The 26,095-nt window shown below is 43.3% G+C and overlaps 1 protein-coding gene across 8 annotated transcripts in view; it reads left to right on the top strand.

Moving 5' to 3' along the window:
• Positions 1 to 217: 217 nt before the first annotated feature.
• The window catches only part of LOC110535683 (transducin-like enhancer protein 1), a 39,619-nt gene continuing 13,741 nt past the window's right edge, over positions 218 to 26,095 (top strand). For 3 of the 8 annotated variants that reach the window (XM_036935444.1, XM_021620853.2, XM_021620852.2), the window contains exons 1-8: positions 218 to 1,242; positions 1,616 to 1,716; positions 2,165 to 2,228; positions 2,613 to 2,657; positions 20,717 to 20,779; positions 20,916 to 21,020; positions 22,584 to 22,770; positions 23,025 to 23,041. In XM_036935444.1, the coding sequence (XP_036791339.1) occupies positions 1,219 to 1,242; positions 1,616 to 1,716; positions 2,165 to 2,228; positions 2,613 to 2,657; positions 20,717 to 20,779; positions 20,916 to 21,020; positions 22,584 to 22,770; positions 23,025 to 23,041 (606 nt within the window). In that variant the 5' untranslated portion in view covers positions 218 to 1,218. Of the gene's footprint in view, positions 1,243 to 1,615; positions 1,717 to 1,882; positions 2,014 to 2,164; positions 2,229 to 2,612; positions 2,658 to 20,716; positions 20,780 to 20,915; positions 21,021 to 22,583; positions 22,771 to 23,024; positions 23,042 to 26,095 lie in introns of those variants that run through there. The other 5 variants (XM_021620849.2, XM_021620848.2, XM_021620851.2 and 2 more) reach the window with 4 other exon arrangements.

Below are 26,095 nucleotides of genomic sequence, written 5' to 3'. Positions count from 1 at the left end.
TGTCTGTGTTGCTCAAACTAATCGCCAGGCTTGAATACATTTATAGAAAATCTATTGGTGGATTCTACAAATCGCATCATTTTGCCACGTGAAAAGACCTGTGGCTATTGGCCTGTGCAATTTTCGGGGGCGGTTCCTTTTCTGGTTAGCTGTGGGGGGGGGGGGGGGTTCGATTATCTGGCACTGGCTTTCCCTTGAGGGGAGATGAACCTGGGTGAAAAGGGATTGCATTCGTTATGGAACTGGGCTACCTCCGGGCGTGTGCCAGGTTCCCCATCCAAAACCCATGGCTAAATAGGTTCAAAACAAAAGTGAAGTAGCCTAGGCTAGATTAAGCACTTGTAGTAAAGATTTGCTTGATAAAAACGCTATATCTACCTCCCTAATGAAAATTCGTTTAAAAAAATCGAACATATATTTTATGGACGATCGTTCTATGCTGACAATTTGACCAAGCGGTACAGATTGCGGTTCGATTTGAGATAGGCGCTCCTCGCTGCTTTTGCCCGTTCACCATAGAGCGGTGCACCGCGGCTCAGGTTAATAGAACTCCCTCCGTCTGAAACCGCGTGAGAAAGTTGCCTTTGAGGCAAGCTAACATTATATTTTGTTGTTCTGGTATAGTGGGGGTTGTTATTATCAAAACATTTACGAAACCTTTCTTGCACAACACCCCCATTTACTCGAATACAGGTTATTCTTCGGATAATGACTATTAATTTATACCGAGCATTCACCACAAGCTATTGCGGCAAGTCAAAGTGCAATTAACTTCTGTGGATTTGTTTCCGTAGCCTACGCTTCTCATGACCGCGTTGTGGGTTTGGCTTGTTGACTAACTGGAGTTTCGGGCTATTCGGATATTGCTGGGTGGACAGGATTACACGGTCTACATGAAAAGGAGGACTAGTATGATACTTTTTTTTGTCCTCACCTGTTCTTTTTCTCCTTTCTATGGTTAAATACATGATCGTATGCCGGAGTAGCCTACAGCGAGAGAAAAGGAGATTCTTACATGCATCATTCACCTGAGCACCGCTGATAGAGAGTTGACGGGAGATCTATGAGGACAAATTGTCGGACGTGTTTGTGGCATTTAACGGACAGTCTCGGAAGGAGCTAGGATGAATTTATCGTAACCTGGAGCATCCTCGCGCCTGTCCCTATTTTGTTAGCAGACGGGCTTATCAGGAACCGGGCATCTGCGGAGGTAGAACGATGTATCCCCAGGGTCGACACCCGGTAATGTTGGACAGTGAAACGCATTCCCCATCCGCAGATTCTCTGCACTCATTTGTCATGTTGAACCATTTTAGCATTTGTATAGCTCTGTATGCCCACGATGGCGGGTCGGTCGAAGTTCCTTTGTTTGTCATTGCCTTAGCGGCTGTCGGCATGTAACATTTCTGTAATGAGTTTATCATGATGCACTCCCAGTAATTCTCCCAGTAATTAAGGCAAGACGTATATCGCACATGGCAGCGAATGCCGTATAGCTTTTTGTCTAATTCACTACTAATTAGCCTACAGCTAAAGTATTTGAAATGCTTCATCAGATGCAGAAACACAGGTTTTGAATGATGTGTTTTCTTATTTAATGTTCTTATTTTTACAGACACCCCACCAGGCCCCAGGCCAACCTTTCAAATTCACCATCCCAGAGTCACTGGACCGCATCAAAGAGGAGTTCCAGTTTCTCCAAGCTCAGTACCACAGGTGAGTGGCTGTTCAACACACGCATACTCTGAGGCCAAGATGTCACTGTTTGTGTGCTCAGACTATATAGGTCTAAGACATGCAGATGTGGTTGTTGAGCCAGAGGGGTGGCGTCTGAGGTCAGATTATTATAAATCCCCTCTTATTCCCCATGTGTGCAACTGCATGTTGCTGTCTTTGGGACTAGTGAGAGGTAAAGCAGTGAGCTGGAATGCCCTGCATTATCACAGTATCAGGCAGTAGACTATATTGCTGCTACTATAGCCCTAGACCTATAACTTCTGTTACTGGAAAAGGGTAAACAAATATTTATTTTCCATGATTCCAAGATGTTTAGATGACCATGTTTATCTGAACTGAATTTTGAATGTTTTCTGGTTGTGTTCAGGATTGGTGATGGTATCTGAGGCCTCTTGCTTTGTTTTGATTTTGTCCCTGTCTTCGGCAGTTTGAAATTGGAGTGTGAGAAGCTGGCCAGTGAGAAGACAGAGATGCAGAGGCACTATGTTATGGTGAGTCCAATCAGCACAATCTATGTTCAACTCTCAACCAGTCAACTCGTAGATGTTAACACTGTCAATGTGTGGCTAGACATAATTTCCACATTGTACATGCAAGCTTACGGTTAACTCTTATTGTTGCTCACACACACATGAACAGGACTACACACACACTCATCATTTACAAACACACATTGTCTCTCACATGCTGTGCTCAATGATTTCCAGTACATTATTGAGTTGGAGTGAATACCACATTTTGAGGTTGTTTTGTCCTTTTCAAACACCAGTAGTATTATTCACATATCTCTCTTATGGCCAAGAAGCAGTCTACATTGAGATGTAGGAAATTGGAATTTACTGTAATCCTAGTAACTCCAACTCTGTCATCCACAGTACTATGAAATGTCTTACGGGCTGAACATTGAAATGCACAAACAGGTAAGCCTCACACACTCTTCTCTATCTCTCCTCTATAGTGTGTGTGTGGGTTCGCCCAGGGAATGAGCTTTTAGCCTGCCAGGGAACTGGAGTGTGTTTTTATCAGAGTTTATCAATGATAGATGGTGCTCTGTTTCTCTCTAGTTAGACCCGGTGATACGAGCCCATAGGCAGGATGAATTACTCTGATTGATTGGTATTGTCTGGGGGAGTAGCCTGTTTTATTGCATTGAAGAGGCTGGGCTGGGGAAGGCATAGGAATCAATCACGGAACTCCCTGATCCAGGAAATGCAAAGGAGCACTCCCATATATCACACACACAAGTTTGCCCCACAGGACCAGAGCACTCTGGCTCATAGCGTTTACCAGTAATTACCACAGAAATCGATTGGTCAGGACAGAGGAAATTGGAGGTGGATTGGCCTGGGTGGTTTGCTGAGGGAGGATTTATGTGGGTTCTATGTCTCACCCCCTCTCACTTTCTGATACTAATGCATGCCTCCTATTGTGAGGGAGATGCCGTTTCTGCTCATTGTCTCCAGAGTGGGGCGTATTGTGAGTGACGTATCCGTACTGCCTCCTCACTGTAGCCTGTTGCTCTGGCCACTCCAGCCCCAGGCTAATGTGGCCTCTCCTTGGAGCAGTGGAAGCTGCTGAGGGGAGGACGGCTCATAATAATGGCCGGAACAGAGCAAATGGAATGGCATCAAACGCATGGAAACTATTTAAACTATGACATTTTTGTCCGATAGCTGATATTTTCCTTTGCCAAAAAAAAACAATATTGATATTTAGAATTTTAGCAGCCTTTTTAAGCATAATAGTACAGTTAAATAGTTAACACACACATGGACGCAGCGGTCCAAGGCACTGCATCTCAGTACAAGAGGCGTCACTACAGTCCCCGGTTCGAATCCCCGTGGGACTCCCGTGATTGGGAGTCCCATAGGGCGGCGCGCAATTGGCCCAGCGTCATCCAGGTTTGGCCAGAGTAGGCCGTCATTAAGTCCCCATTACCAGTAAAACATAATCAAAACCTATTTCTTTCACTTACTTGCTGTGCTGTTTCGTTGTTCCGTCGTTTCATTCTGAACTGGGATTTCATCATGCATGTCAAGCAGTGAAGTTTCAGCTGTGTCTGTCCATGGCCTCGCTTCCTCAGTGCGCACTGTGTCGGTTTCCATCTTGTTCCGCTGTGTATGTAGCATTTCACATAAACCCTGTTTTTTTTTGTCTGCATTGAAGTAGCGGTCCTTGTACATAGCATTGAGCATGGTGGCGACACAGTAAAGCGAGTGCCACCGAATCGCTTGTTCACAGCCTGCGTGCAGTTTTGTTGCGCAGTCGTTTCAATGCCATGACAGTGGGTATCACATCTGCTGCAGGCACAGGTGATGAGCTTATTTCTCGAGTCAGTTGTTCGAATCGAGCTAGTGAGTGTGTTCATGTTCTTAAATTCCATTGAAATGGCAGCAGCGGTATGACTACCATCACATTCATGAGCATGCAATACGACTTTTCTCAGTACGAAATCCTCAGCGACCCTCTGTGCTGTCAGATTCCAAATGCTCATGGGGCTGATATCGCTGGTCCAAATATCAGTCGTGAAGCTAATAGCAGTGACGCAATTGTATTAAAATGTTTATTCTTTAAATTTTTTATTTTTTTGCAGTGATGCTATTACTGTGTAACTCCGGTAGGGCAACATCTGAAAAATAGCGCTCTTGGTAGTGTGTACTGGTGCTCGACCAGTCTGCGAAAGCCAGCATCACCCACGACAGAGAATTGTTGATTGTCAAGGGCAATGAATTCCACTATCTTGGCATTTTAATTAAATTTAGCTTTTGAGTTGTCTAGATGAAATTTTCTTACTCTTTCAAATGACTGCTCAACTTGTTGACTGCTCGATCCACACAGCAGATATTGTGGGCTAGGTTAGGAATGCTTTGTTGCACGTGTAGCGCTAAATTTTACATTGCGTCATTACGCCATTACATTATACATTATACAGGTATGCACATCAGCTTTGATATCGGTTTTGCACATCAGCGTTAAACCAGACATCGGGCTGATGCCGACGTTGGCATTTTTTGGCTAATATCGGCCGATTCCGATAAGTTCACCGATTTATATTGTGCATCCCTAATGGCAACTAGAGATCGACAGATTAATCGTAATGTTTTCAAGTTCAAGTTTTCATAACAATCTGTATTTTTGGACACCGATTTGGCTGATTTTATTTTTTTTTAAATTGTTAATTATTATTATTATAATTTTTTGTACACCTTGATTTAATCTTTATTTAACTAAGTCAGTTAACACATTCTTATTTTCAATGACGGCCTAGGAACGGTGGGTTAACTGCCTTGTTCAGGGGCAGAACGGCAGATTTTTACCTTGTCAGCTGGGAATTCAATCTTGCAACCTTACAGTTAACTAGTCCAATGCTCTAACCACCTGATTACATTGCACTCCACGAGGAAGCCTGTCTGTTACGCGAATGCAGTAAGCCAAGGTAAGTTGCTAGCTAGCACTAAACTTATCTTATAAAAAAAACAATCAATCAAATCAATCATAATCACTAGTTAACTACACATGGTTGATGATATTACTAGTTTATCTAGCGTGTCCTGCGTTGCATGTAATCGATGCGGTGCGTATTCATGAAAAAGGACTGTAGTTGCTCCAATGTGTTTATGGTTAGGTATAACCATAAACATCAATGCCTTTCTTAAAATCAATACACAGAAGTATATATTTTTAAACCTGCATATTTAGCTAAAAGAAATCCAGGTTAGCAGGCAATATTAACCAGGTGAAATTGTGTCACTTCTCTTGCGTTCATTGCACGCAGAGTCAGTGTATATGCAACAGTTTGGGCCGCCTAATTTGCCAGAATTGTACGTAATTATGACATAACATTGAAGGTTGTGCAATGTAACAGGAATATTTAGACTTATGGATGCCACCCGTTAGATAAAATACCGAACAGTTCCGTATTTCACTGAAAGAATTAACGTCTTGTTTTCGAGATGATAGTTTCTGGATTCGACCATATTAATGACCTAAGGCTCGTATTTCTGTGTGTTATTATATCATAATTAAGCCTATGATTTGATAGAGCAGTCTGACTGAGCAGTGGTAGGCAGCAGTAGGATCGTAAGCATTCATTCAAACAGCACTTTACTGCGTTTGCCAGCAGCTCTTCGCAATGCTTCAAGCATTGCGCTGTTTATGACTTCAAGCCTATCAACTCTCGAGATTAGGCTGGTGTAACCGATGTGAAATGGCTAGCTAGTTAGCGGGGTGTGCGCTAATAGCGTTTCAAACGTCAACCGCTCTGAGACTTGGAGTGGTTGTTCCCCTTGCTCTGCATGGGTAACGCTGCTTCGAGGGTGGCTGTTGTCGATGTGTTCCTGGTTCGAGCCCAGGTAGGAGCGAGGAGTGGGACGGAGCTATACTGTAACACTGGCAGTACTAAAGTGCCTATAAGAACATCCAATAGTCAAAGGTTAATGAAATACAAATGGTATAGAGAGAAATAGTCCTATAATTCTTATAATAACTACAACCTAAAACTTCTTACCTGGGAATATTGAAGACTCATGTTAAAAGGAACCACCAGCTTCCATATGTTCTCATGTTCTGAGCAAGGAACTTAAACTTTAGCTTTCTTACATGGCACATATTGCACTTTTACTTTCTTCTCCAACACTTTGTTTTTGCGTTATTTAAACCAACTTGAACATGTTTCATTATTTATTTGAGGCTAAATTGATTTTATTGATGTATTATATTAAGTTAAGTGTTCATTCAGTATTGTTTTAATTGTCATTATTACAAATAAAAAAATAAAGAAATCGGCCGATTTAATCGGTATCAGCTTTTTTTGGTCCTCAATAATCGGTATCAGCGTTGAAAAATCATAATCGGTCGACCTCTAATGGAAACCATGATGTATTTGATACCATTCCACCTATTCCGCGCCAGCCATTACCACAAGCCCGTCCTCCCCAATGAAGCTGCCACCAACCTCCTGTGGCTTGGAGCTCCTGTCTCTGCTGCCTGGGTGTTTTGAGTTTCAGGAGAATGGAGAGCAGGCCCGTTTTCCTGCTCAAATAAAGGTATTGGGGCTGAATTCTAAACTCACTCCTAGGGACTTTACGTAGATCCTAACGGAATTTAATGGAGCTCCATTAACTGGTATGGTATTAGGTCTAGCTCCATCTTGCCCTCTGATAGGTTGAAATTTAGCCTATCCAGTCCTCAGGTGAACTACAGAACCAGCAGTACCTGAGAGTTAAAGGGCGACTGCACTTCCTGATTTGGCCTTGTTTTTCAGCACTGCTTATTAAGAAATGGTAGCGGCCATGACTGAAGGTAAACAAGAGTTTGATTTGGGTGTCTTTGACATTCAATCAAAGCAAACTGTAGCTAGTCAATTTGAGTTACAACATTATTGAAAGCAAGCTGGCAACATGCATCAAACGTCATCAGGTTTGCTTGATGATGAGCTAGCTAGCTTCCTCTCACATTACATGTTAAGGAGAGGCTATGTAAACTCCTCTCACTGTCAACAGCAAACTTAACATGTGTAAATATTTGTATGAACATAAGATTCAACAACTGAGACAAACTGAACAAGTTCCACAGACATGTGACTAACAGAAATTGAATAATGTGTCAATGAACAAAAGTAACAGTCAGTATCTGGTGTGGCCACCAGCTACATTAAGTACTGCAGTGCATCTCCTCCTCATGGACTTTGCCAGTTCTTGCTGTGAGATGTTACCCCACTCTTCCACCAAGGCACCTGTAAGTTCCTGGACATTTCTGGGGGGAATGGCCCTAGCCCTCACCCTCCGATCCAACAGGTCCCAGACGTGCTCAATGGGAATGAGATCCGGGCTCTTCGCTGGCCATGGCAGAATACTGTCATTCGTGTCGTGCAGGAAATCACGCACAGACCGAGCAGTATGGCTGGTGCCATTGTCATGCTGGAGGGTCATGTCATGATGAGCCTGCAGGAAGGGTACCATATGTGGGAGGAGGATGTCTTCCCTGTAACGCACAGCGTTGAGATTGCCTGCAATGACAACAAACTAAGTCCGATGATGCTGTGACACACCGCCCCAGACCATGACTGACCCTCCACCTCCAAATCGATCCTGCTCCAGAGTACAGGCCTCAGTGTAATGCTCATTCCTTCGACGATAAACCCGAAACAGACCATTACCCCTGGTGAGACACAACCGCAACTCAAGCAATTTTTGCCAGTCCTGTTTGGTCCAGTGATGGTGAGTTTGTATCCATAGGTGATGTTGTTGCCGGTGATGTCTGGTGAGGACCTGCCTTACAACAGGCCTACAATCCCTCAGTCCAGCCTCTCTCAGCCTATTGCGGACAGGCTGAGCATTGATGGAGGGATTGTGTGTTCCTGGTGTAACTCGGGCAGTTGTTGTTGCCATCCTGTACCTGTCCCGCAGGTGTGATGTACCGATCCTGTGCAGGTGTTGTTACATGTGGTCTATCACTGCGAGGATGATCAGCTGTCCGTCCTGTCTACCTGTAGCGCTGTCTTAGTTGCAATTTATTGCCCTGGCCACATCTGCAGTCCTCAAGCCTCCTTGCAGTATGCCTAAGGCACATTCAAGCAGATGAGCAGGGACCCTGGGCATCTTTTATTTTTGGTGTTTTTCAGCGTCAGTAGAAAGGCCTCTTTAGTGTCCTAAGTTTTCATAACTGTAACCTTAATTGCCTACTGTCTGTAAGCTATTAGTGTCTTAACGACCGTTCCATATGTGCATGTTCATTAATTGTTTGTTTCATTGATCAAGCATGGGAAACAGTGTTTAACCCTTTACAATGAAGATCTGTGAAGTAATTTGGATTTTTACGAGTTATCTTTGAAAGACATGGCCCTGAAAAGATGATACTAAGCTATCAAATAATGGCCTGTAGCTGTTAATGAACAATCAACAAAACTTAGCTACTTACCAACACACCAGTCTCATGTTTGACAGTTGACAGTCCAAGTAGAAACTAGTCGGATGTAATCCATATCCTGGACATATGCCCATGATTGTTGATCAACTTTACGGAATCCCATTTTCTATAGAGTAGCTATTTCCTGAGAAAGGGCAAGTACTAACCACACGTTTTGTCTGGTGAAGAGGTTCCAGTCGACAGGTTCGTTTTGCGTGACCGGGTGCCCTTGGTGAGCAGGACTTGCTCATTTTCAACCATTCCATTGGTCCTCCACCCGCACAGGGCACCAGGCCATGTAAAGGCAGCTCGCCCAGTCTTTTCACAGAAAACACTGGGTCACAATAGGCAAAAGGGGGAATGAATTGTTGACGTACAGTGCATTCAGAAATTATTCAGACCCCTTCACTTTTGATATTTTGTTACGTTACAGCCTTATTCTAAAATAGATTAAATTGTTTTTCCCCCTCAATCTCACACTACCCCATAATGACAAAGCAAAAACAGGATTTTTGTTTTCTCAAATGTGTGTGTATGTTTGTTTTACATAAGTATTCAGACCTTTTACTCAGTACTTTGTTGAAGCACCTTTGGCAGCGATCATAGCCTCGAGTCTTCTTTGGTATGACCTTATAAGCTTGGCACACCTGTATTTAGGGAGTTTCTCCCATTCTTCTCTGCAGATCCTCTCAAGCTCTGTCAGGTTGGATGGACTACTAAAGGACATTCAGACACTTGTTCCGAATCCACTCCTGCGTTGTCTTGGCTGTGTGCTTAGGGTCGTTGTCCTGTTGGAAGGTGAACCTTCGCCCCAGTCTGAGGTCCTGAGTGCTCTGGAGCAGGTTTTCATCATGTATCTCACTCTACTTTTGCTCAGTTCATCTTTCCCTCCATCCTAACTGGTCTCCTGGTCTCTGCCGCTGAAAAACTTCCCCATGCTGCCCCCATGTTTCATCCCGTAGGGATGGTTCCAGGTTTTCTCCAGACGTGACACTTGGCATTCAGGCCAAAGAGTTTAATCTTGGTTTCATCAGACCAGAGAATCTCCTTTAGGTGCCTTTTAGCAAACTCCAAGCGTGCTGTCATGTGCCTTTTACTGAGTGGCTTCTGTCTGGCCTCTCAACCATAAAGGCCTGATTTGGGGGAGTGCTGCAGAGATGGTTGTCCTTTTAGAAGGTTCTCCCATCTCCACAGAGGAGCTCTGGCAGAATCACCATCGGGTTCTTGTATAGACAGGTGTGTGTGCCTTTTCTAAATCTTCTCCAATCAATTGAATTTACCACAGGTGGACTCCAATCAAGTTGTAGAAACATCTCAAGGATGGTCAATGGAAACAACAGGATACACCGGAGCTGAATTTCGAGTCTCATAGCAAAGAGTCTGAATACTTATGTAAATACGGTATTTCTGTTTTTTTTTTTAATATATATAAATGTGCACAAATTTTTAAGCCCGTGTTCACTTTGAAATGATGGGGTATTGTGTGTAGATTGATGAGGATTGTTTTTTTTATTTAATCCAATTTAGAATAAAGCTGTAACGAAATGTGGAAAAAGTCAAGGGGTCTGAATACTTCCTGAATGCACTCAAGTAAGCCAAACCAACCCCTTAAGTCATGACACAGTCACTTACCAAACTCTGTTTATGACTCATATTAACCTATTTACACTTTAGTCAATTTTGACACTGGAATTCATGTTTCTGACCCGTATCGATGCCACAGGCCATTTCAAACCAGAGAAGTTGGTTATAAAGGGCAGTTGATCTTTAAGAGAGTGGGGTGGTTCTGAAATTCAACATATGTCCTCCTAGTCCCTGTAGGGCTCACTTTCTCTGCCACCTGGCAGGCCCTGTTGCTCAGGTCACACCCTCTGACCTATGACCTGAAGGCCTCCAATCACTGATATGCTAGGTGATGACTTGAGAACTCATCATGATTGGGATGTGTGGTTTGTTTTGTCACCTACTACCCTAGTTGAATGCTCTGCATAAGAGTGTCAGTCTACTCAATGACGACAGGCGATCCTTTCAATGTAACCCTCTGGCATGTGTGATAACCACCATACTGTCTGACTTTTGGAGTGTGGTTGGGTAAGACACAGGCAGGTAAATCACACTTACCCACTTTGGCCCAAAGCTCTGGGTCACATGATTATTTCCTTAACCGTCCCTTAATTAATCCCGTTAGCTCCCTCTAGTGATGTTACGTTTGATGCCAGTGATCCGATTCATGCATTGAAATCGCTAAGCAGTTTACTTCGAAGCAGTGGGCAGATACTTGTCACTTTATCAGAAGCATGTAATCACTGACAATTGAAGCGTTGTTTTGTCGAACAGCCACCTGATTGGTTTGGTAGAAGGCAAAAAGGCTACCCTGGTGTGACGTCATCTATAATAATTTGGCTGCTCTAAATTATTTTGACCAGCAGGTACAACTACTGTACACTGTGTTGATCAAAGCCTCAAGTAATGAACCTATTTTTGACACAATTGACTGGAAATGCTCAATGCTTCAGGAAGCTTATTTTCCCTGTAACTAGCTCCCTCCCGCATGTTTAGCTTAGCGGGAGTGTACTGGACACAGCCTATTCATGGCCTGCAGTACCTATCTGCTGGCTAAGAATACCCCTTAGACATTCTGGGAAAGCACAGTGGGAGAGGCAGGTATTTTATTGCCTAGCCAGGTATTATAGGTTATCTGGTGTGTTTCTAGGAGCTTGCCTGCAGCAGGTGTAGGTGTGTGTGTGTGTGTGTGTGTGCTAATGATAAACCTGTCAGGCCGGGCTTCTGAGGGCGTGTCACATGAGGACATGGCCTATAGCTGGGCTGCTAGAAGACTGGCTGGAGGAACTCAATTCATCAAATGTATTTTATAAAGTCCTTTTTACATCAACAGTTGTCACAGTGCTTTACAGATACCTAGCATAAAACCCCAAAGAGCAAGCAATGCAGAAGCACAGTGGCTAGAAAAAACTCCCTAGACGGCAGGAACCTAGGAAGAAACCGATAGGAACCAGGCTCAGGGATGGCAAGTCCTCTTCTGGTGCAGCCGTGTTTTTATTTTATGGAGATTTGAGGCTGTATGTATCAAGCGTCCTAGAGAAGGAATGCTGATTTTAGGCTCAGTTTAGCCTTTTAGATCACAATGAATACAATTACATGGACGGGGGAACCTGATCCTAGGTCGTCACTTCTGCAATGAGAAACTTGATACATAACTCAATTTTTCTCACCAGCTTTTCAAAGGAAAATGGTCTGCGTCGTGAGTGTCTGTGCGAGTGTGTGCATGTGTCTGAGTAATATCCCATTACTGCATTCGGAGGCTCCTCTAGTTCCCCCTGTACCCTGGCCCGCCTCGTATCAATCGGTTTGACCGATATGTAATTTCAGCTGGATCATCTGATTTGCCCCCTCCGTGGGGATATAGGGTATCCAGCCAATCGCAATCACCTCCGGGGGCCGGATGCCCGGCCATGGTTATGAGTGGGACCAAATTAAATTAGTAGTGATGAGATTATTTTAAGCGCCGATGGGAGTGGAAGAATAGAAGAGTGAGACACTGTGAAACCTAATCTAAGGCTGACATGATAGCAAGGCTGGGGCCTGTCTTTGATTCACTGCTTTGTGTGTCTGTGTCTGCACCAGAGTATGTGAGCAAAGCTGGAGTGGTGCTAGGAGCAGAGCGTGTCCATTTTAAATGGAGTGCTGGAGCATCGTCCTTCTCGCCTGCTCCAGTAGAGCTCAGGGCATACCCGTCCCAGCATGCATTTGTAGGCTACTTGTGTGCTGCAATAGCCCCTAGCTTTTGCTGCTGTCATGGAATTCACAAAATATTTTCATAAGGAAACTGATAACACTTGGGTGCAAAATCATGGTGACTTACAAAGATGCACCAAGAGCACCAAGAGGAAGAGCGGGAGTGCAGTGATGTAGTGTTCACTACAAAAGAGTCATTGTGAATCTGAAAATACATGGTGTACTTACGTGCACTTGTTAACAGAAAGGAATGAGGCGGGTAGCTAGTGTGTATAAATTAAAAATCTGATCTCTTAAGTTGATTTCATTTTCGTTCTATTATCTATTCAATAGGCTATTGTTGATTTTGGCCCAATAGGCCTGACATATATTACCTGTTTCATGGAGCATTCTGTTTTGCTAGGGTTATTTTGGCTAAAAACCTTTGGGCCTACCTAATAGAATTAAAAAAAATGTATCCCTGCTGAGCCTGGCAAGAGTGTGTTCTCCGCTGCTGGCCTGCTTTCCAGGCACCATTGCATGAGCCTGAAGCTTGACGTTCATGCAAAACTAGTATGTCACACATGCAAATGCTTCACAATTGTATTTACAGTGGGGCAAAAAAGTATTTAGTCAGCCACCAATTGTGCAAGTTCTCCCACTTAAAGATAAGAGAGGCCTGTAATTTTCATCATAGGTACACTTCAACTATGACAGACAAAATTAAAGAAAAATAATCCAGAAAATCATATTGTAGGATTTTAAATGAATTTATTTGCAAATTATGGTGGAAAATAAGTATTTGGTCACCTACAAACATGCAAGATTTCTGGCTCTCACAGACCTATAACTTCTTCTTTAAGAGGCTCCTCTGTTCTCCATTCTTTACCTGTATTAATGGCACCTGTTTGAACTTGTTATCAGTATAAAAGACACCTGTCCACAACCTCAAACAGTCACACTCCAAACTCCACTATGGCCAAGACCAAAGAGCTGTCAAAGGACACCAGAAACAAAATTGTAGACCTGCACCAGGCTGGGAAGACTGAATCTGCAATAGGTAAGCAGCTTGGTTTGAAGAAATCAACTGTGGGAGCAATTATTAGGAAATGGAAGACATACAAGACCACTGATAATCTCCCTCGATCTGGGGCTCCACACAAGATCTCACCCCGTGGGGTCAAAATGATCACAAGAACGGTGAGCAAAAATCCCAGAACCACACGGGGGGACCTAGTGAATTACCTGTAGAGAGCTGGGACCAAAGTAACAAAGCCTACCATCAGTAACACACTACGCCACTAGGGACTCCTGCACTAGGGACTCCTGCACTCCTGCAAATCCTGCAGTGCCAGACGTGTCCCCCTGCTTAAGCCAGTACATGTCCAGGCCCGTCTGAAGTTTGCTAGAGAGCATTTGGATGATCCAGAAGAAGATTGGGAGAATGTCATATGGTCATGTGAAACCAAAATATAACTTTTTGGTAAAAACTCAACTTGTCGTGTTTGGAGGACAAAGAATGCTGAGTTGCATCCAAAGAACACCATACCTACTGTGAAGCACGGGGGTGGAAACATCATGCTTTTGGGCTGTTTTTCTGCAAAGGGACCAGGACAACTGATCCGTGTAAAGGAAAGAATGAATGGGGCCATGTATCGTGAGATTTTGAGTGAAAACCTCCTTCCATCAGCAAGGGCATTGAAGATGAAACGTGGCTGGGTCTTTCAGTATGACAATGATCCCAAACACACCGCCCGGGCAACGAAGGAGTGGCTTCGTAAGAAGCATTTCAAGGTCCTGGAGTGGCCTAGCCAGTCTCCAGATCTCACCCCCATAGAAAATCTTTGGAGGGAGTTGAAAGTCCGTGTTGCCCAGCAACAGCCCCAAAACATCACACTCTCCAGAGGAGATCTGCATGGAGGAATGGGCTGAAATACCAGCAACAGTGTGTGAAAACCTTGTGAAGACTTACAGAAAACATTTGACCTCTGTCATTGCAAACAAAGGGTATATAACAAAGTATTGAGAAACTTTTGTTATTGACCAAATACTTATTTTCCACCATAATTTGCAAACAAATTCATAAAAAATCCTACAATGTGATTTTCTGATTTTCTTTTTCTCATTTTGTCATAGTTGAAGTGTACCTATGACGATAATTAGACCTCATCTTTTTAAGTGGGAGAACTTGCACAATTGGTGGCTGACTAAATACTTTTTTGCCCCACTGTATTTGTAGGCTACAGCCTTGAAATAATTTAAAAAGGCTAATCATAATATATCCTAAATAAACTGAAATATAAATGCAACAATTTCAATTTCATGTTACAGTTCATATAAGCTGTCTGGGTGGCTGGTCTCAGACGATCCCGGAGGTGAATAAGCAGGATGTGGAGTAAAGGTTGACCGATTATGAATTTTCAACGCCGATACCGATTGGAGGACCAAAAATTGTAATAATGACAATTACAACAATACTGAATTAACACTTATTTTAACTAATATAATACATCAATAAAAATCAATTTAGCCTCAAATAAATAATGAAACATTTTCAATTTGGTTTAAATAATGCAAAAACAAAGTGTTGGAGAAGTAAAAGTGCAATATGTGCCATGTAAAAAAATGCTAACGTTTGAGTTCATTGCTCGGAACATATAAATATGAAAGTTGGTGGTTCCTTTTAACATGAGACTTCAATATTCTAAGGTAAGAGGTTTTAGGTTGTAGTTAATACAGTATTTATAGGACTATTTCTCTCTATTCCATTTGTATTTCATATACCTTTGACTATTGGATGTTCTTATAGGCACTATAGTATTGCCAGTGTAACAGTATAGCTTCCGTCCCTCTCCTCGCTCCTACCTGGGCTCGAACCAGGAACACATCGACAACAGCCACACTCGAAGCAGCGTTACCCATCGCTCCACAAAAGCCGCGGCCCATTAGGCTGATTGGCTTGAAATCATAAACAGCGCTGTGCTTGCAAAGAGCTGGTGGCAAAACGCACGGAAATGCTGTTTCAATGAATGCTTACGAGCCTGCTGCTGCCTACCATCGCTCAGTCCGACTGCTCTATCAAATCAGACTTAATTATATCATAATAACAGACAGAAATATGAGCCTTTGGTCATTAATATGGTCGAATCCGGAAACTATCATTTCGAAAACAAAACGGTTATTCTTTCAGTGAAATACGGAACTGTTCGTTATTTTATCTAACGGGTGGCATCCCTAAGTCTAAATATTCTTGTTACATTGCACAACCTTCAATGTTATGTCATAATTACGTACAATTCTGGCAAATTAGTTTGCAATGAGCCAGGCGGCCCAAACTGTTGCATATACCCTGACTCTGCGTGCAATGAACGCAAGAGAAATGACACAATTTCACCTGGTTAATATTGCCTGCTGACCTGGATTTCTTTTAGCTAAATATGCAGGTTTAAAAATAGATATTTCTGTGTATTGAATTTAAGAAAGGCATTGGTGCTTATGGTTAGGTACAGTCGTCCAACGTTTGTGCTTTTTTCGCAAATGCGCGTTTGTTAAATCATCCCCCAGCGTTGCATCGATTACGTGCAACGCAGGACATGCTATAACTAGTAATTATGATTGATAGTTTTTTATAAGATAAGTTTAATGCTAGCTAGCAACTTACCTTGGCTTCTACTGCATTCGCGTAACAGGCAGGCTCCTCGTGGAGTGCAATGAGAGGCAGGTGGTTAGAGCGTTGGACTAGTAAACTGTAAGGGTTGCAAGATTGGATCCCCCGAGCTGACAAGGTAAAAATCTGTCGTTCTGCCCCTGAACAAGGCAGTTAACCCACCGTTCCTAGGCCGTCATTGAAAATAAGAATGTGTTATTAACTGACTTGCCTAGTTAAATAAAGGTATAAATAAAATAAATCGGCAAAATCGGCGCCCAAAAATACAGATTTCCGATTGTTATGAAAACTTGAAATCGGCCCTAATTAATCTTCCATTCCGATTGATTCGGTCAACCTCTAATGTGGAGGTCCTGGGCTGGCGTGGTTACACATGGTTTGCGGGTGTGAGGCCAGTTGGACGTACTGCCAAATTCTCTAAAACAACGTTGAAGGTGGCTTGTATTATAAAAATGAACATTATTAAGTGCTCTGGCAACAGCTCTGCAGCACATTGCTGCAGTCACAGCATGCCAATTGCATGCTCCCTCAACTTGAGACCTCTGTGGCATTGATTTGTTTGACAAAACTGCACAATTTAGTGGCCTTTTATTGTCCCCAGTAGGGTTGCATAATTTGGGGAATATTCAGAGGTGGGAATATATGGGAATTAATGGAAATATATGCAAATTAATACCATTTAAATGTAGATGTTTTTTTGCATTGGTTATATTTGCCATATCATATGGAGACAAACATAAACCATTTACCTTATAATATGTAGAGATTGCAAATGATTAAATCCCTCCAATAGAAATAAAAAAACAATTTAGTTACGAATTGAACTTTAATTAAATGAGTTGACTCTTCACATGGGATGATTTCACCGAACAACAAAAGAAAGGGAATATTGAATGATCCATCGCATCTCCCTAAAATATTTTCAACATAATGATAGTCTAGACACTAACGCTTTGGTTGTCTTCCTTTCAGGCTTCCATGTCTTCTCCCTGGACCTCCTCATTGTCCACCTCTTGAACATCAGACTCTGAGGCCTCATCTTCACTCTCACTTTCCAACCTTGTTGAGGATAGCTCGTTGTCAGGCTCAAAAAGCCTAAAATTTGTCCGGATAGCGACCAATTTCTCAACTCTTGTATTGGTCAGCCTGTTGTGTGCTTTGGTGTGTGTGTTCCCAAACAAGGACCAATTGCACTCTGAGGCGGCTGATGTTGGTGGGATTTGGACGATGATGGAGGCAACAGTCCCCTCAGATCCACAGTCCCTTCCACCAGGTGGCTGATGAGATGTTGGCATGACTGCCATATTGCATCTCCATCCCAAAGCCCTTGCTTGGAAGTGTACTTCACCAGACTGCCGAGAACCTTGCGGTCATCCAGGCCAAGGTGGCGAGACACGGTAGTGATGACACCATAGGCCTTGTTGATCTCTGCAACCGACAGGATGCTCTTGCCAGCATACTTGGGGTCCAACATGTATGCTGCTGCGTGTATCGGCTTCAAGCAGATGTCTTCACGCTTTTTGATGTATTTCAGAACTGCAGTTTCCTCTGCTTGGAGCACAGTGAAATGGGCAGGGCAGTACGGATTTCTTCTCTTACATCTGCAAGCAGAGTCTGAACATCAGACAGGATGGCATTGTCTCCCTCAATCCGCGCAATTGTTATTGCTATAGGTTTTAGGCTGCTTACCACTCTCTCCCAAAATACATCATCCAGTAGGATCCTATTGCTGGGGCTGTCCATATCAGCAGACTGTGATATGGCCATTTCTTGGAGAGACTCCTTCCCCTCCAGGAGACTGTCAAACATGATGACAATACCACCCCAACGGTTGTTGCTGGACATCTTCAATGTGGTGCGCTTATTCTTTTCACTTTGCTTGTTGAGGTAGATTGCTGCTATTACTTGATGACCCTTCACATACCTAACCATTTCCTTGGCTCTCTTGTAGAGTGTATCCCTTGTTTTAGGTGCCAGAATGTCCTTTTGGAGCAGATTCAATGCATAAGCAGCACAGACAATGGGTGTGATGTGAGGGTAGGACTCCTCCACTTTAGGCCAAGCAGCCTTCATGTTCACAGCATTGTCTGTCACCAGTGCAAATATCTTCTGTGGTCCAAGGTCATTGATGACTGCCTTCAGCTCATCTGCAATGAGACCGGTGTGTCTGTTGTCCCTTGTCTGTGCTCTTGTAGAGGTAAGAAGCTTTAGGTTGTAGTTATAAGAATTATAAGACTATTTCCCTCTATACCATTTGTATTTCATTAACATTTGACTATTGGATGTTCTTATAGGCACTTTAGTATTGCCAGTGTAACAGTATAGCTTCCGTCCCTCTCCTCGCGTGCAACTTACCTTGGCTTACTGCATTCGCGTAACAGGCTCCTTGTGGAGTGCAATGAGAGAGAGGCAGGTCGTTATTGCGTTGGACTAGTTAACTGTAAGGTTGCAAGATTGGATCCCCCGAGCTGACAAGGTGAAAATCTGTCGTTCTGCCCCAGAACAAGGCAGTTAATCCAACGTTCCTAGGCCATCATTGAAAATAAGAATGTGTTCTTAACTGATTTGCCTAGTTAAATAAAGGTATTTAAAAAATAAATAAACATTTAAATAAAATAATTCGGAAAATCTGAGCCCAAATATACCAATTTCCGATTATGAAAACTTGAAATCGGCCATTACGATTTAATTTGTCGACCTCCTTCCAATACACATTGACTGTGGGCATCAGAGGTGAACCAGTTGCATACACAGCTCAAACAAGACATTCATCACCATTTCTCTGACTACGTTCCTCCATTAAGTCAAAAAAACTTCTGAATCCAGGAGAACCATGAACTGTTGCTATCGATAAGGTGTCTGATTTCATAATTTTCACCTTGAATAGAAGTAGAGGGACTTTTGTCAGAGGTTGTTTGCTGTGAGTGCTGATGGAACTTTATACACTTGGCTAGATGATTCTGCTTCTTTGTTGCATTCTTTGCATATGATTTGGCACAGTTTTTGCAAATGTACACAGCTTTTCCTTCTACATTAGCTGCAGTGAAATGTCGCCAATCAGATAGTGCCCATGGCATTTTCCTGTAAAGATTAGAAAAAACGAGTAGAAAAAAAATACAATTCCATGTACAGATAAATAGTTAAGCAGTTAGAGTAAACAACTCCTTTGTAAGATACATGTTTTAAAATGAAACATGTATGGAAACAGGTGATTTTACTAATTAACAAAAAAAATGTTTGCATAGTCAACTTACACACACGCTTATCCCACCAGACATGCCACCAGACGTCTTTTCATAGTCCCCAAATCCAGAACAAATTCCATAAACGTACAGTATTATATAGAGTCCTTATTGCATGGAACTTGCTATCAAATATTGCTCAAATAAACAGCAAACCTGATATCAAAAAACAGATAAAGCAACACCTCGTGGCACAACGCCTATTTGATCTAGATAGTGTGTGTATGCATTGATATGTAGGCTACTTGTGCCTTTTTAAAAATGTATGTAGTTCTGTCCTTGAGCTGTTCTTGTCTAATGATGTTCTGTATTATGTTTTGTGTGGACCCCAGGAAGAGTAGCTGCTGCTTTTGCAACAGCTAATTGGGATCCTAATAAAATACCAATTACCAAAAATCTCATTAATGTACAAGATCTTGAAAATCAGCTGTACATGTGATGGAGGAGTGCACTGCACATGTGGTGGAAGATGCAGAGAGTTGCAATTCTGTTGAATTGGGGATAGTTTAACCAAAATATGTTAAGACCTAGAATTGTCTTGTGTATCCCACAAAAATGGTTCACTGTTATAAGCTAACTTTTTTTGATGAATTTTAAGCAAAATTCCTCAAATTCCAGGGCTTAACTTCCCATGGAATATTTCAGGCTAAATTTCATGTAGCCTATTTGAAATGATGAGCGCTTCTTACTGTCACATTTTCATGTTTATTAAAGTACTTTTCATTAAAATCATATGGTTTTGTTTCAATACTTCAAAGCCAAATGGTAGGTCCAGGTAGTCACAAAAATAGATTGTTGGTTAAATTGTGATTTTTAATTTTGAAATGGATGGAGCGAATTTTGGAGTAGCAGCTTTTCCTCACTGCTCGGATTTCCAACAGCTAAACTCCACTCACATGCTCTGGTTTGCACACGTATGTGTATGTCTGTGGTGCACTCGGACATATGTATGCGCACAACTGCATGTGCCCCCCCAAGTTAATTGTGTGTATGGAGTCATTCATACCCATATTGACTAATATGTGTTGTGTGCATTGAGCCCATGTCGTGACCGATAGCAGCAGTTGCTCCTATGAGCAGTTAGATGTCTTCCTTCTCCTTCAGTAACTCTCCAGTATCACACATACATGGGGATATCAGGTGGAGTTGACCTATGGTGTACTTGAAAGCAATCAAGCCGAAATGGGGAGGGACATGCCTGAACTTGTCCTCTAATTTTCATTGCACAACCTTCTTGTTGCAAAACGTTTTGCTATGGTGTGCACTAATGCTTACACCCCAGGTGGAGTTGACCTGAACATACTAGCTGTGAATACAATCGGGAATCCCTTTGGATCTCAGTGCACGGCTGATTGTAGTTGTGCGGCTATTCCAGGTTTTTGTTGACATTGCCCATACTTATCCATCCATCCTCTACTCTATCCAACAGACCGAGATTGCCAAGAGGCTCAATACCATCTGTGCACAAGTCATCCCCTTCCTCTCACAGGAGGTAAGTGTGTGTGTGTGTGTGTGTTCACAGTACTATGAAAGGTATTACGTGCTGAACATTGAAAGGCACAAACAGGTAAGCCTCTTGCAATCTTCTTTCGCTCCCCTGTATTGTGTGTATGTGTGTGCCCATGCAGCACCAACAGCAGGTGATCCAGGCAGTGGAGAGGGCCAAGCAGGTCACCATGGGCGAACTGAATTCTGTCATCGGGGTACGTGTCCTTCCCGGTCTACCACCCACAGTAAATGCACTCTACTACAACTTCCTGTGTTTGTGTGTACTGTGATGGTGTGTGTGTATGTGACATTTTATTACTGAAATATTACGGAGTCATTTACCCAAGGATATGGTACTACTGTGTTTGGCAACCATAAGATCTGCTGTGTGTAGGCTGCTGTTTTGGATTTTCTCAACGGTTCTGGGCTTTGGAGGGGGTGGGGGCTTTGCTCGATGGCTGTGGCAGGGGGTGGCAGTTGCCATTTGTGTCTTAATTGCAGGATTCTAGTGTGTGTATGAAGAGGGTTTGAGCGTCTGGTCCTCTCACCAAGCTGTCAGTCACCCTGTTTATGTGTGTTAAATGAGTGTAATGAAGCGTGGCCACCCTCTCACCCCCCCGCGGCTTACCCTAAAGGCGTCAGCATTCTTCAGTTCGGCTGGCACATACTCCCTTAAGACCTTTGCTTGAAAAACAAGAAAAAATGGCAAGAGTGTACTGTCTCTCTATTTGGAGACGTTGTAGAATTAATCTAAGATGACTCAATTTACATCTAACTATGTAAGATGTTTTGTGCAGTGTTTCTCAATAAAAAAAATGCTTGAAAAATGATTTGTCTCTCATTGAAGAATCCCTACTGTTAACCAATCCCCAATGAAGGGGCGTAGATAATATATGCACAAACTCTTCCAAACTGTTTTGGCTGGGAAGCATGTGGACACCTTAACACCCCCTAACACACAGGGCTCCCCTTGCCTCCACCAATACCTCCCCTCCATTGACTCTCACTGTGTGTGTGAGAGAGCGTCCTTTGCTGTGCTGTTTTGGCACAGCGAACAAGGGCTTGGATGGTGCGTGTGTGTTTTGGAGGGCAAGCCCAGGGATTAGCGCTGTGAATGAGTAGGCATGGAGATGGGGATAGAGTGCTGTGGCGTCTCTCCTGTGGTTCTCTGAAGGGGGGGTTGCTTAGTCAATTAGGTGAGATAAAGAGGGTTGACCTTCACCACCACCCCTCCCCCACTCTACTGCTGAAATCTCCCTCCCCCCGTGGCAAACCTCAGGGGTTTGATTCCCGTGGCTACTGTCTGAAGACGCAATAATTTATGTTTTGGAACACAAAAGCATTTCACGCTCAGACGAGCACCTGATTTGGTGTGAAAGACACCGAGACCTGACAGCTAAACGCCCCCAATCCAGCAGAGCCCCCACCCTCCCTGGCCTGCAGGCAGCAGCTGTAGCTCTCTATAACACCCTCCTCTCGTATCCTCCCTCAGGCTCTGGGCTGTGATCCCAGCTGTCACCATTGTTTATTGTTTGACCCCAGAGGGAGGTGTGTGTGTGAGAAACTGTGTGTGTGTGTGTTAAAGGGGAGGTTTACTGCCTCTGACATTATTTGTAAGCATGCCATGTCGTTGAAACCTGCTCTTGATGGAAAAACTGAAGGGTCATGAATTCCTCTATATTTTCACATTGATCACTCGGCTCCGTTTGTGTATTAATGCCTTGTCGTATTGATTGACACACTTTCCAGTGGTAGGCCATATTGATTATGGATTAGTAATTGATTGCCTCTCCCTCTCTCTCCTGTAGCATCAGCATCTGTCCCACGCGCACGGCCCCCATGTCCCCCTCACCCCCCACCCGGCTGGGCTCAACCCAGCCCACTTGGGGGGAGGGGCCAGCCTGCTCGCCCTGTCCAGTGCCCTGGGGGCGCCACCGCACCACCTGGTGGGCAAAGAGGACAAGAAACACACGGCGGAGGCCGAGCAGCTAAGAGGTGAGCAGCAGCCACACCCACTGTTACTGGGCCTGCACCTAAGGAGGAGTCTGTCTAGCCCGCCCACATAGACAGACCAAACTGACAAGACTGTATCATCATTGGGTTTGTTTTATAATAAATATACTGAACACCACAAGTGCAGGGCTCAGGATTAGAATTTCTTTCTTTTTGTGTGTTTTGTCGTGCCTCCCTCGTGTGCGCCCTGATGACCTTATCACCTTGATGCTGTGTCATCGTTGCTATGGGAACAGAGCAAGAGCCGGGCACAGTAAGTACTTCCTGTTACCTCTGGCTGCATCCTCCTCCTCATACCCTCCCCTACTCATTCCAACGTTCACACCTGTATATATATATATGTATATTGTCTGTCTCTGTCTGTCTGTCGGAAGTTTACATTCACCTATATATTTAAACTCAGTTTTTCACAATTCCTGACACTTAATCCTAGTAAAAATTCCCTGTCTTAGATCAGTTAGGATCACCACTTTATTAGAAGAATGTCAGAACAATAGTAGAGAGAGTTATTTATTTCAGCTTTTATTTCTTTCATCACATTCCCAGTGGGTCAGAAGTTTACATACACTCAATTAGTATTTGGTAGCATTGCCTTTAAACTGTTTAACTTGGGTCAAACGTTTTGGATAGCCTTCTACAAGCTTCCCACAATAAGTTGGGTGAATTTTGTCCCATTCCTCCTGACAGAGCTGGTGTAACTGAGTCAGGTTTGTAGGCCTCCTTGTTCGCACACGCTTTTTCAGTTCTGCCCACAAATGTTCTATAGGATTGAGGTCAGGGCTTTGTGATGGCCACTCCAATAAGGAGTGTTGTCCTTAAGCCATTTTGCCACAACTTTGGAAGTATGCTTGGGGTCATTGTCCATTTGGAAGACCCATTTGCGACCAAGCTTTAACTTCCTGATGTCTTGAGATGTTGCTTCAATATATCCACATAATTTCCCTGTCTCATGATGCCATCTATTTTGTGAAGTGCACAATTCCCCCTTGCAGCAAAGCACCGCCACAACATGATGCTGCCACCCTCGTGCTTTACGGTTGGGATGGGGTTCTTTGGCTTGCAGGGCTCCCTCTTTATCCTCCAAACATAACGATGGTCATTATGGCCAAACAGTTCTAGTTTTGTTTCATCAGACCAGAGGACATTTCTCCAAAAAGTACAATCTTTGTCCCCATGTGCAGTTGCAAACCGTAGTCTGGCTTTTTTATGGCGGTTTTGGAGCAGTGGCTTGTTCCTTGCTGAGCGGCCTTTCAGGATATGTCTATATAGGACTCATTTAACTGTGGATATAAATACTTTTGTACCTGTTTCCTCCAGCATCTACACGTGTTCTGGGATTGATTTGCACTTTTTGCACCAAAGTACGTTCATCTCTAGGAGACAGAACACGTCTCCTTCCTGTGCGGTATGACGGCTGCTTGGTCCCATGGTGTTTATACTTGCGTACTATTGTTTGTACAGTTGAACGTGGTACCTTCAGGTGTTTGGAAATTGCTCCCAAGGATGAACTGGACTTGTGGAGGTCTCCAATTGTATTTCTGAGGGAGGTCTTGGCTGATTTCTTTAGATTTCCCATGATGTCAAGCAAAGAGACACTGAGTTTGAAAGTAGGCCTTGAAATGCATCCACAGGTACACCTCCAATTGACTCAGGCTAATTTACATAATTTATCAGAAGCTTCTAAAGCCATGACATTTTCTCCAATTTTCCAAGCTGTCACAGGCACAGTCAACTTAGTCCATGTAAACTTCTGACCCACTGGAATTGTGATACATTGATTTACAAATGAAATAATCTGTCTGTAAACAATTATTGGAAAAATAACTTGTCATGCACAAAGTAGATGTCCCAACTGACTATAGTTTGTTCCCAAAACTATAGCTTGTTCACAAGAAATTTGTGGAGTGGTTTAAAAATGAGTTTTAATGACTCCAACCTAAGTGTATGTAAACTTCTGACTTCATGTGTGTATGTATATCACACACACACCAGTCAAAAGTCTGGACACACCTACTCTTTCAAAGGTTTTTCTTTATTTTTACTATTTTCTACATTGTATAATAATAGTGAAGACCTCAAAAGTATGAAATAACACACATTGAATCATGTAGTAACCAAAAAAGTGTTAAACAAATCAAAATATATTTGAGATTCTTTAAAGTAGACACCCTTTGCCTTGATGACCGCTTTGCCAACTCTTGGCATTCTCTCAACCAGATTCACCTGGAATGCTTTTCCAACAGTGTTGAAGGGTTTCCCAGATATACTGAGCACTTGTTGGTATGCAGTTGCCATACGAAGCGGTGATGCAGCCAGTCAAGATGCTCTGACCTTGTAGGCTGTGTCATTGTCGATCAAGATTACCACAGTGATGTGGTCTTCAAACATAATGATGGTTTTGGAGTCATGCGCGGCAGCGGGTGAACAGGGAGTACAGGAGGTGACTAAGCATGCCATGACCAGCCCTTCAAAGCACCCTTCACTGCCCCTGAATTGTGAGCAGATTGCTCCTCCCACTCTCCTAATCCCACGCTTAAAGGGTCTCATTGTGTTTAATACAGCCACTGACAGGGGGGAGCATTGTATGACCTCAGAACGGTGGGAAATTGCTTGTGTTTGTGGGTCAGCAATCTGCTTTCTAAAGCCTTTAAATAATGTTCCCCCTGAGAGGGAGGGTGTGTAGGAGCCTTTGGCTGGGGACAAGGAGAGGGGAGGCATGGGGAGAAAGAGGGGGGGGGCTCCCTCCCCCACGGCCTGTCTGTTGGGGCTGTGTGTAGCTCCTGGAGGCACATTTTGAATGACAGATTTAGGCCTAAATGGACTCCAACATGATGGGCTAATCCACAGAGTCAGGAACTGGGGGAGGGGATGGTGGAAGTGAATCACACACACAAGTACACACTGCCCTTTAGCTGCCGCTGTAAAAGCTGGACAGAGCTAGGAGAGGGAGGACTGATAGAGCGGCAGAACAACTCGTACTAATCAGGGCCTTCTCGCTGTGTTGCTCCAATGTGCCCGAAATGAATATGTATGTGTAACCCCACCACTATCCAAATGGTGTAGTTGTGGGGACTGCATGACACAAGGGCTTTGACTGAAGACTGGCAGACAGCCCCACCTTGGCCTATAGCACATACAGTGGGGAGAACAAGTATTTGATACACTGCCGATGCTGTAGGTTTTCCTACTTACAAAGCATGTAGAGGTCTGTAATTTTTTTAATCATAGGTACACTTCAACTGTGAGAGATGGAATCTAAAACAAAATTCCAGAAAATCACATCGTATGATTTTTAAGTAATTAATTT

This window comes from Oncorhynchus mykiss, chromosome 11, assembly GCF_013265735.2.
Source record: "Oncorhynchus mykiss isolate Arlee chromosome 11, USDA_OmykA_1.1, whole genome shotgun sequence".
Lineage (NCBI taxonomy): Eukaryota > Metazoa > Chordata > Actinopteri > Salmoniformes > Salmonidae > Oncorhynchus > Oncorhynchus mykiss.
This window is presented reverse-complemented; position numbering and strand designations above follow the sequence as displayed.